This window comes from Sapajus apella, unplaced genomic scaffold (assembly GCF_009761245.1).
Source record: "Sapajus apella isolate SASKATOON/1434 unplaced genomic scaffold, GSC_monkey_1.0 scaffold66, whole genome shotgun sequence".
Classification (NCBI taxonomy): Eukaryota; Metazoa; Chordata; class Mammalia; order Primates; family Cebidae; genus Sapajus; species Sapajus apella.
In genome coordinates, this window is record NW_022437006.1 from 4,609,496 (window position 1) to 4,621,261 (window position 11,766).

At 41.4% G+C, this 11,766-nt stretch overlaps 1 protein-coding gene across 1 annotated transcript in view; it reads left to right on the top strand.

The window, feature by feature from the left end:
- The window catches only part of MUC19 (mucin 19, oligomeric), a 172,981-nt gene that overhangs the window by 106,892 nt on the left and 54,323 nt on the right, over nucleotides 1-11,766 (top strand). Inside the window, exons 68-74 of the mRNA XM_032248461.1 lie at nucleotides 279-332; nucleotides 445-498; nucleotides 1,655-1,708; nucleotides 3,166-3,219; nucleotides 3,817-3,870; nucleotides 4,858-4,911; nucleotides 5,036-5,089. Of these exons, the coding sequence (XP_032104352.1) occupies nucleotides 279-332; nucleotides 445-498; nucleotides 1,655-1,708; nucleotides 3,166-3,219; nucleotides 3,817-3,870; nucleotides 4,858-4,911; nucleotides 5,036-5,089 (378 nt within the window). The remainder of the gene's footprint in view (nucleotides 1-278; nucleotides 333-444; nucleotides 499-1,654; nucleotides 1,709-3,165; nucleotides 3,220-3,816; nucleotides 3,871-4,857; nucleotides 4,912-5,035; nucleotides 5,090-11,766) is intronic.

Consider the following 11,766-nt stretch of genomic DNA (forward strand, 5'->3'; position numbering starts at 1 on the left):
GAGTTAGCTTCTATCTCCCTATTCCTGAAATGTTGAGAAAAGGAAACCTAATAAGTAAAAAAAAAAAAAAAAAAAAAAAAAGGGTGGTGGGGGAGTAAATATACCATGGGAAGAATATTATCTGAGAACTGTAGAGATTAGCTTTTGCCATTTAAAGGCCAGTTTAATGAAATAATAAATAAGTATACAGACCGTATCCATTGATTTGCTTGATATTCTTTGCCCACTTCATGGTAATGAGATACTGACCCATGACTGCCCCATCCCTTTCTTAATAGCTGCCACTGGGGCATTCTCTGGAAAGACTCTGGAACCTTGGAATGACAATACAGGCAAGTCTGAAAGCACACAGAAATGCTACACCATGGCTGCTCAGGTGACAGGCTCCTAGTAACCCTGTACTCCCCATCCTGCAGACTTCATCTTTGCTTTCTTTTCTCTCAGAGGCCACAAGTTCCACAGGAGGGGTCCGGGCCACCAAATCAGAAGCTCCAGGAGGTAAGCTTCATCAATCCAAGGCTTCAGAATTCTCATCATTGTCATTTTGTATTCAGGGTAACATATAAATGAGAAACAGGGCCATGGAAATGAAGTTACTTCTTTTCTGGAAGCACAACATGTATTCTGACCATCCTGAGTAGTCCTGCTAAGGAATTTCAGAAACGGGGTCATCTAAGTCAGGCATTGCTCCATGGCCTGTGTGACAGTGTTAGTTCTCTGGACACCTGACTGAGGCCTACTGACCTGCATCAGTTTTCCTGGAACCATGATTCTCCTCACTCAGCTCATGGTTCTGCAAATTACTATCACCTGCTGCCATCTCTTCAATATGTTTATTAGACTTCTTGTTTATTTTCTATTTCTTCTCTCACAAACACAAATCTCACAAGGCAGATACTTCATCTGTTCTTTTCACTGAGAGGATGTCAGACACAGAGGAAAGGCTTACAAAATAGGAGATGAATGACAGGCATATTCTTACGTAGAGTGTCACTGTTTACTTCATGGTTTCACTTGGTGTCGGCAGCAGTTTATCAGGTCTAAAAGCAGTTGGGGTAGGCTTCTTAAAACACCAGGGAAATGTAAAAACATCTGACTTGAGTGTATTCTTAAAACCTGATTGTCACACTATCACGTTACACAAATAAGAATGTTGGAAATATCAAAGCTTTTTCTTCTTTTCTCCTCCGGAGTGGCAGGGAGCCACTGGAACTGGCAGGGAATCACTGTAAGTGAAATCAGTAAAGTGAAATTAAGCGTCCTTCTTTGCTTTTTTGCTATGGTACAGTGGAGGGAATAGTCAGTATGCAAACATTAAACAACAAACTGGCAAAAAAAAATGATTTGTGGTGTGTATTTTTTCTAAAACAGAAGTTGTCAAGAAAAGTCTTCCAGTGGTTCAGGACCACAGTGCTGATTCCAGTACTGCTTGCTCTGTTAGGTCTTTATATTCTTGTTTTAGGTACTTCTGGTAAATTCTCTCAGACAACCATTGCATCTGGAGGTTCCCACACAGGTAGTTCAGTGAGAAGGAAATATTCCTTTTGCGTGCATGATACCTCTGTAGAGCTGCAATCATAAAATAGTGCCTCAATATTGTTTTTTCATATCTCACATTCTCTAGATCTCATGATTTTCCTCTTTCTTTCCCCAGAAGCAACAACTATCAGAGGAGGCAGGGGCAGTACTGAAAGTGAATTCAGAACAGGTGAGGAAGAGCAACCCATAATTTGGGAGTTACTGTGAATCATGACTCTCATTAGGATGACTTGCTTAGAAGTAGGCCTTCCTGCAGAATATTAAATAAGGATTTACAGACAATGTATTAGAGGCCAGATATATTTTTTAACTTATTATTTCCCTATAAATCTCCTAAAATCCTCTTTTCTAATAGATCGACTTTCTAGATGAGGTGTAAATGGAACGTAATTGTTTTGAGGGATTTCCCTATAACATTACATATAAATATTTCCAGTGCTATAGAAGTTAAAAACAGTTTTGGTCCCAGGAAGTAGAGATATTATAAATGCACTTTAAAAACACACCTGCCTAGATGTTTCCTTGCCCCCAAGGCAAGAGAAATAATTAGTATTAGGTCAATGGGGCAAAATCACATAGGAGTAATTAGTTTTGGTGTTTTGTAGCAGTGAGGTACCTATGGTAAACAATGTTATGGTGTATATTCAAATGTCCTTGACAAGATTCTGAATATTCTGCCCACCAAGCAATGATAAGTGTTTGAGATGATGGATAAGCTAAATATCATGACTTCATTATTACACAGTATATACATATATCAAAACCTCCCATATAACCCAGAAATATCTACAATTGTTATATGAAATTTAAAAAGAAAAGTAAAAATGAATTAAATGGTAATGAAATAAATGAATTTTTGTCTTCTACCTCTGACAGTGAAACAGTTAAGTATGGGAGAAAACCACCTGTCTCGCTCTGTTGGCAGGCCAGGTGTAATCCCCAGGTTTGGCCCCTTTGATTGCTTTGGTAGTTTATTAATTAATGGAAAAACACATCAGAGTGGCAGCCAGACAAAGTGGCCTTTGACATCTTAAAGATGTAAGCAGATTGTTTCTAGAGTCAGGCCTTCAGGAGACAAACGAGAGTCACTGTGGTGATCCAGTTCCCCTGTGTTTCAGCCACCACTGGGGTAGCTCCTGGCGCAACCGTTGCCCCTGGCAGTTCCAAGACAGGTAAGTCAACAGGTTGACATGAAATCTTCCACGTGCCCTCCCATAATTAGAGGTCTCCTGTGTATTCTTTATTTCATTATTGAGATGGACTCTCACTCTGTTACTCAGGATGGAGTGCAGTGGCAGGATCTCAGCTCACTGTAACCTCCGCCTCCCGTGTTCAAGTGATTCTCCTGCTTCAGCCTCTCGAGTAGCTGGGATTGCAGGTGCCCATCACTACACCCAGCTAATTTTTTCTATTTTTAGGAGAGATGGGGTTTCACCATGTTGACCAGGCTAGTCTCAAACTCTTGACCTTGTGATTTGCCTGCCTTGGCCTCCCAAAGTGCTGGGATTATAGGCCTGAGTCCTTGTGCCTGGCCTCCTTCGTATTAATTTTCTGCAGGAGTAGCACCATATCTTCTCCACAATTCTTAAATATTCTCCGGTAACTCTTACTCTTTGTCTCCCTTAGAGGCCACCACTTTCCTAGGAGTAAGTGAAACAACACGTGTTGGAAGAGCCACAGGTGAGTGATGCTAGGCTAAGACCTGTAATTCCTAATGACAACTTCAAATAGTCTTCTGAAAATATCGACATGATTTATATACACTATATTGAGAAAATTCAGAGGAAAAGGCTAGACAGTCTCCTTATTTCCTGAGCTTACAAAGGCCTTCCCTAAACCATTGTGACGTCAAACCAATGACAGATAAATAATATGGGAGAAAATTCTTCTCTTCCCCCCAAAGAGAAGGACATAATAGTTAAGAACTGTCTCAGTAATATTGCTGTGGAAAGAAATGTTGCATGGGACAAATATGAACTACTTCTAGCACTGCGAGTCTCAGAGTAATAGTTTGCTTCTGAGTGAGAATTGGAGATTCCTATAGAAACCAAGTGGAAAAAGAGTTCAGCTAGTGACACCATCTCTTTCTTATTGTAGGTATTACCGTTGTAGTCTCTGGAAAAACACTGAAACCTGGAAGTTACAAGACAGGCAAGTCTGAAAATACACGCAAAGTCTGGACATGGGCACCTTGGTTGACATATTCTGCCCACAGCACAGTGTGTACTCTCTCAAAAACTAGTCTTTATTCCTTCCTTTCTTTTCTCTCTCTCTCAGGGGCCACAACTTCCATAGTAGGGAGTGTCACCAGCCAAGCAGAACATCCAGGAGGTGAGCTTTTTACTCCAAGGCCTTGGAAGGCTTTTATCAAATCCTAGTTCTCTGCAGTGAAGACATTGATGTGAAGGTGGGCCAAGGAAGGGGACCCTCATTTCATCTGGGAACACAGCATGCCAGAATCACAAACCTGGGTGTGCCTAGGAATTCTTTGGCCTCACCTGACTCATCCCTCTGGTTTTTTAGGTGCCTAGGCTGGCAGAGCTAGTTGTTATGTAGCACGGATGAGGGAAAGCTGCTGGATACCCCCTGCCAATCAGGGTTCCTGATCCTTTTATACAACTTGCCTTTTTTCCAAAGCACTGACTCACATCCTTCACACTGACTTATTTATTACATTTATTGTTCATTGCTGGGCTCCAGCTGCTAGACTGTAAGGTGCCTTAGGAGGGAGATCTTTCAACATTCTGCTCACTGATACATCCCAAGGTCCTAAAACAATATTACACAGAAGAGATGCTTAATAAATATTAGCGGAATGATGAAATAATTATTTTGAAGCTCTTCATTCTATTTACTTTAATAGGTACAACTATAGTTTCACCTGAAGTCAGAATTCCAAGCCAGGTAGAATAGATCGAATAAATAAATAAATTCCCATCACATGGGAATATTAGAGTTAGGGAGTTCTTTTTTAAACATGTGAATATCAAAATACCTCAAATAATTGATGAGGAATATTTATAAAGATGGAAGGTAGTCTGCTTTTTTCTTCTCAACACATCACATCAGGGAGCCCATCTGGAAGTTAAACAGGTGACGGGGAGATAAGGTTTCCTTTCACATTCACTGTGGTCTATGGAAAGGGAATCCCAGAAGCAACAATGTTCAATTGAGGGCCAAAGAAATAAAGTGGTAATCACTCACGGTTCATTTCCTTCCAAAACAGATGTCCTCAGGAAAGGTCTCTAGAGGCTCAGGATCATATCACTTCTTTTAGCATTCTTTGCTCTATTAGCACTTTTACTCTTCTCATTTTAGGTACTTCTGGTGAATTCCCAGGAACAACCAGTACATATGGAGATTCCCACACAGGTAGTTCAATAAGAAGGAAATCTTCATCTTGAATGCCTGATAAAGCTTTAGAGCTGCAATCATAGAATAGCTTTTTCCCGGGATCTTCAATCCCTTAGACCTCTCGATTTTCTTTTTCTCACAGAGGCTACAACTCTGACAGGAGGCAGGGGCAGTATTGGAACTGAATCCAGAGCAGGTGAGGAGCAGCCCATGATTTGGGAGTTAACGTGGATCCTGATGTTCATTATTATGACTTGTTTAGAAGTGAACTTTCCTACGGAACATTGTGGTTTTATTATTATTATTATTATTATTATACTTTAAGTTCTGGTGTACTTGGGCAGATCTTGCAGTATTGTTACATAGGTATACACATGCCCTGGTGGTTTGCTTCCTCCAACCCCCCATCATCCACATTAGATATTTCTCCTAATGTTATCCTTCCCCAACCTCCCCATCCCCTGCTATTGCTCCCCTAACCCCTCACCCCCCAACACACCTCAGTGTGTGATGTTCCCATTCCTGTGTCCATGTGTTTTCATTGTTCAACACCCACTTACGAGTGAGAACATGTGGTGTTTGGTTCTCTGTTCTTGTGTCAGTTTGCTGAGAATGATGGTTTCCATATTCATCCATGTCCCTGCAAAGGACATGAACTCATCTTTTTTTATGACTGCATAGTATTCCATGGTATATATGTGCCACATTTTCTTTATCCTTTTTTTTCCCCATTTATTTATTTTATTGCATTTTAGGTTTTGGGGTACATGTGAAGAACATGCAAAATTGTTGCATAGGTACACACGTGGCAGTGTGATTTGCTGCCTTCCTCCCCATCACCTACATCTGGCATTTCTCCCCTTGCTATCTCTCCCCAGCTCCCCACCCCCCACCGTCCCTCCCCTATTTCCCCCCAACTGACCCCAGTGTGTAGTGCTCCCCCCCTGTGTCCATGTGTGCTCATTGTTCAACACCTGCCTATGAGTGAGAACATGCGGTGTTTGATCTTCTGCTCTTCTGTCAGTTTGCTGAGAATGATGGTTTCCAGGTTCATCCATGTTCCTACAAAGGACACAAACTCATCATTTTTGATGGCTGCATAATATTCCATGGTGTACATGTGCCACATTTTCCCTATCCAGTCTATCGTCGATGGGCATTTGGGTTGGTTCCAGGTCTTTGCTATTGTAAACAGTGCTGCAATGAACATTCGTGGGCACGTGTCCTTATAGTAGAACGATTTGTAATCCTTTGGATATATACCCAGTAATGGGATTGCTGGGTCAAATGGAATTTCTATTTCTAGGTCCTTAAGGAATCGCCACACTGTCTTCCACAATGGTTGAACTAATTTACACTCCCACCAACGGTGTAAAAGTGTTCCTATTTCTCCACATCCTCTCCAGCATCTGTTGTCTCCAGATTTTTTAATGATGGCCATTCTAACTGGCGTGAGATGGTATCTCAATGTTGTTTTGATTTGCATTTCTCTGATGACCAGTGATGATGAGCATTTTTTCATATGTTTGTTGGCCTCATGTATGTCTTCTTTTGTAAAGTGTCTGTTCATATCCTTTGCCCACTTTTGAATGGGCTTGTTAGTTTTTTTCTTGTAAATCTGTTTTAGTTCTTTGTAAATTCTGGATATCAGCCCTTTGTCAGATGGGTAAACTGCAAAAATTTTTTCCCATTCTGTTGGTTGTGGATTCACTCTAATGACTGTTTCTTTTGCTGTGCAGAACCTGTGGAGTTTGATTAGGTCCCATTTGTCTATTTTGGCTTTTGTTGTCAATGCTTTTGGTGTTTTGGTCATGAAGTCCTTGCCTACACCTATGTCCTGAATAGTTTTGCCTAGATTTTCTTCTAGGGTTTTTATGGTGTTAGGTCTTATGTTTAAGTCTTTAATCCATCTGGATTTAATTTTAGTGTAAGGTGTCAGGAAGGGGTCCAGTTTCTGCTTTCTGCACATGGCTAGCCAGCTTTCCCAACACCATTTATTGAACAGGGAATCCTTTCCCCATTGCTTGTTTTTGTCTGGTTTGTCAAAGATCAGATGGTTATAGATATGTTGTGTTGCCTCCGAGACCTCTGTTCTGTTCCATTGGTCTATATCTCTGTTTTGGTACAAGTACCATGCTGTTTTGATTACTGTAGCCCTGTAGTATAGTTTGAAGTCAGGTAGTGTGATGCCTCCCGCTTTGTTCTTTTTGCTTAGAATTGACTTGGCTATGCGGGCTCTCTTTTGGTTCCATATGAAGTTTAAGGTGGTTTTTTCCAGTTCTGTGAAGAAGGTCATTGGTAGCTTGATGGGGATAGCATTGAATCTGTAAATTACTTTGGGCAGTATTGCCATTTTCATGATATTGATTCTTCCTAACCATGAACATGGAATGTTTCTCCATCTGTTTGTGTCCTCTCTTATTTCGTTGAGCAGTGGCTTGTAGTTCTCCTTGAAGAGGTCCTTTACGTTCCTTGTTAGTTGTATTCCTAGGTATTTTATTCTGTTTGTGGCAATTGTGAACGGAAGTTTGTTCTTGATTTGGCTCTCTTTAAGTCTGTTATTGGTGTATAGGAATGCATGTGATTTTTGCACATTGATTTTGTATCCTGAGACTTTGCTGAATTTGTTTATCAGTTTCAGGAGGTTTGGGGCTGAGACGATGGGGTCTTCTAGATATAAAATCATGTCGTCTGCAAATAGAGACAATTTGACTTCCCCCTTTCCTATTTGAATGCCCTTTATTTCTTTTTCTTGCCTGATTGCTCTGGCTAGAACTTCTAATACTATATTGAATAGCAGTGGTGAGAGAGGGCATCCTTGTCTGGCACCACATTTCAAGGGTAATGCTTCCAGTTTTTGCCCATTCAGCATGATATTGGCTGTTGGTTTGTCATAAATAGCTTTTATTATTTTGAGATACATTCCATCAATACCTAGCTTATTGAGGGTTTTTAGCATAAAGGGCTGTTGAATTTTGTCAAAGGCCTTCTCTGCATCAATTGAGATAATCATGTGGTTTTTGTCTTTGGTTCTGCTTATGTGGTGAATTATGTTTATAGACTTGCGTATGTTGAACCAGCCTTGCATCCCTGGGATGAATCCTACTTGATCATGGTGGATAAGCTTTTTGATGTGCTGTTGCAATCGGCTTGTCAGTATTTTATTGAAGATTTTTGCATCTATGTTCATCATGGATATTGGCCTGAAGTTTTCTTTTCTTGTTGAGTCTCTGCCGGGTTTTGGAATCAGGATGATGTTGGTGTCATAAAATGATTTGGGAAGAATTCCCTCTTTTTGTATTGTTTGGAATAGTTTCAGAAGAAATGGTACCAGCTCCTCTTTGTATGTCTGGTAGAATTCGGCTGTGAACCCGTCTGGACCTGGGCTTTTTTTGGGTGGTAAGCTCTTAATTGCTGCCTCAACTTCAGACCTTGTTATGGGTCTGTTCAGGGTTTCAGCTTCTTCCTGGTTTAGGCTTGGCAGGAGGCAAGTGTCCAGGAATTTATCCATTTCTCCCAGGTTTATTAGTTTGTGTGCATAGAGTTGTTTGTAATAATCTCTGATGATGGTTTGAATTTCTGTGGAATCTGTGGTGATATCCCCTTTATCATTTTTTATTGCATCACTTTGGTTATTCTCTCTTTTCTTTTTTATTAATCTGGCTAGTGGTCTGTCTATTTTGTTAATCTTTTCAAAAAACCAGGTCCTGGATTTATTGAGTTTTTGAAGGGTTTTTTTGTGTCTCTATCTCCTTCAGTTCTGCTCTGATCTTAGTTATTTCTTGTCTTCTGCTAGACTTTGAGGTTTTTTGATCTTGCTCCTCTAGCTCTTTCAGTTTTGACAATAGGGTGTCAATTTTTGATCTCTCCTTGCTTCTCATGTGGGCACTTATTGCTATATATTTTCCTCTAGAGACTGCTTTAAATGTGTCCCAGAGATTCTGGTATGTTGTGTCTTCATTCTCGTTGGTTTCAAAGAACATCTTTATTTCTGTCTTCATTTCATTGTTTATCCAGTCAACAGTCAAGAGCAAGTTGTTCAGTTTCCATGAAGCTGTGCGGTTCTGGATTAGTTTTTGAATTCTGAGTTCTAACTTGAATGCACTGTGGTCTGAGAGACTGTTTGTTATGATTTCCGTTCTTTTGCATTTGCTGAGGAGTAATTTACTCCCAATTATGTGGTCAATTTTAGAGTAGGTGTGATGTGGTGCTGAGAAGAATGTATATTCTATGGATTTGGGGTGGAGAGTTCTGTAAATGTCTATTAGGTTTGCTTGGTCCAGGTGTGAGTTCAGGTCCTGGATATCCTTGTTAATTTTCTGTCTGGTTGATCTGTCTAATATTGACAATGGGGTGTTAAAGTCTCCCACTATTATTGTATGGGAGTCTAAGTCTCTTTGTAAGTCATTAAGAACTTGCCTTATGTATCTGGGTGCTCCTATATTGGGTGCATATATATTTAGGATCGTTAGCTCTTCTTGTTGCATTGATCCTTTTACCATTACGTAATGTCCCTCTTTGTCTCTTATGATCTTTGTTGCTTTAAAGTCTAATTTATCAGAGATGAGAATTGCAACTCCTGCTTTTTTTTGCTCTCCATTTGCTTGGTAAATCTTCCTCCATCCCTTTATTTTGAGGCTTTGTGTATCCTTGCATGTGAGATGGGTTTCCTGGATACAGCACACTGATGGGTTTTGTCTTTTTATCCAATTTGCCAGTCTGTGTCTTTTGATTGGGGCATTTAGTCCATTTACATTTAGGGTTAATATTGTTATGTGCGAATTTGATACTGCCATTTTGGTGCTAGCTGGGTGTTTTGCCCTTTAGTTGAGCTGGTACCTGTTGTTCCTTTATATTTGTAGAGCCTCTTTCAGGAGCTCTTGTAGAGCTGGCCTGGTGGTGACGAAATCTCTGAGTACTTGCATGTTCCCAAAGGATTTTATTTTTCCTTCACTTAGGAAGCTTAGTTTGGCTGGATAGGAGATTCTGGGTTGAAAGTTCTTTTCTTTAAGGATGTTGAATATTGGTCCCCACTCTCTTCTGGCTTGTAGGTTTTCTGCCGAGAGATCTGATCTACTGTGAGTCTGATGGGCTTTCCTTTCTTGGTGACCTGAACTCTCTCTGGCTGCCCTTAGCATTTTTTCCTTCATTTCAACCCTGGTGAATCTGACGATTATGTGCCTTGGGGTTGCTCTTCTTGACGAATATCTTTGTGGTGTTCTCTGTATTTCCTGGACTTGAGTGTTTGCCTGCCTTGCTAGGTTGGGGAAGTTTTCCTGTATAATATCCTGAAGAGTATTTTCCAGCTTGGATTCATTCTCTTCGTCACATTCAGGTATGCCTATCAAATGTAGATTAGGTCTTTTCACATAGTCCCACATTTCTTGGCGACTTTGTTCATTCCTTTTTACCCTTTTTTCTCCAGTCTTGCCTTTCCGTTTTATTTCATTGAGTTGATCTTCGACCTCTGATATCCTGTCTTCTGCTTGGTCAATTCGGCTGTTGATACTTGTGCATGCTTTGCGAAGTTCTCGTGTTGTGTTTTTCAGCTCCATCGATTCACTTATATTCCTTTCTATTTTGTCCGTTCTTGTTAGCATTTCGTCAAATCTTTTTTCAAGGTTCTTAGTTTCTTTGCATTTGGTTAGAACATGTTCTTTAAGTTCACAGAAGTTTCTTACTACCCACCTTCTGAAGTCTGATTCTGTCATTTCATCACACTCGTTCTCCCTCCGACCTTGTTCCCTTGCTGGTGAGGAGTTGTGATCCCTTGTAGGAGGAGAGGTGTTCTGGTTTCAGGTGTTTTCATCCTTTTTGCGCTGGTTTCTTCCCATCTTTAAGGATTTATCTACCTGTCGACTTTGTAGTTGCTGGCTTTCAGATTGGGTTTCAAATCTTTCAGATTGACGTTCTGTTTGTTGATGATGCGGTTATTTCTGTTTCTTGGTTTTCCTTCTGACAGTCTGGCCACTCTGCTGTAGGTCTGCTGTGGTTCACTCCAGGCCCTGCTTGCTTGGCGTTCACCTGCAGCAGCTGCTGAACAGTAAGGGTTATTACCAGTTTTCTTCTTCTGCTATCTTTGTCCCAGAAGGATACCCGCCTAGTGTCAATCTGATCTCTCCTTTATGAGGTGTCTCTTTGGATATATAGGGGTCAGGGAGCTGCTTGAGGAGACGGTCTCTTTTTTATAGGAGCTCAAATGGTGAGCTGTGAGCTCTGTTGTTCATTCACAGCTGCTGGGCAGGTACGTTTAGGTCTACTGCAGCAGACCTCATAAACTGCTTTTTGTTCCCAGGTGCTCTGTCCCAGGGATTTAGGGCTTTATTTATGAGTTTCCGTTATGCTGCTGCCTTCTTTTTTCTTTTCCTTCAGACCTGCCCTGCCCAGCAAGGAGGCAGCCTTGTCACTGTCGGCCTGTAGAGGCTTTGCTAAGCTGCTGTGGGCTCCGCCCAGCTGCCGAGTGAACTTTCTTGCAGTCCTGTTTATATGGGTGTAGTTAGAACTGCTTTGGTGATGGTGGCCCGCCTCTGTTGAGGCGGAGTCTCTCTGCTGTGGCGGGTTGCCTTGGCAACGGCGGGCTGCCTCGGTAATGGCAGACGCCCCTCCCCCACAGAGCTGGACTGTCCGGGGTTCAGCTGCGCTCGCTGTGAAACTCTCAATCCAGAGTTTCTGATTGCTGTTCTTTTGTGGGGGTGGGACCAGCCGAGCCTGATTGCCTGGCTCCCTGCCTCAGAGCCTTTTTTAAGTTTGTGTTGCAGTCGCCTGTTGAAGAGGCGTTGGGGTCTGTTTGTTTTCTCCTGCGGCCACTCACTGCACTGGCTTAAACAGCGGCACTGAGGTTTGTGGCGCTTTTTTTTTTTTTTTTTTTTTCCC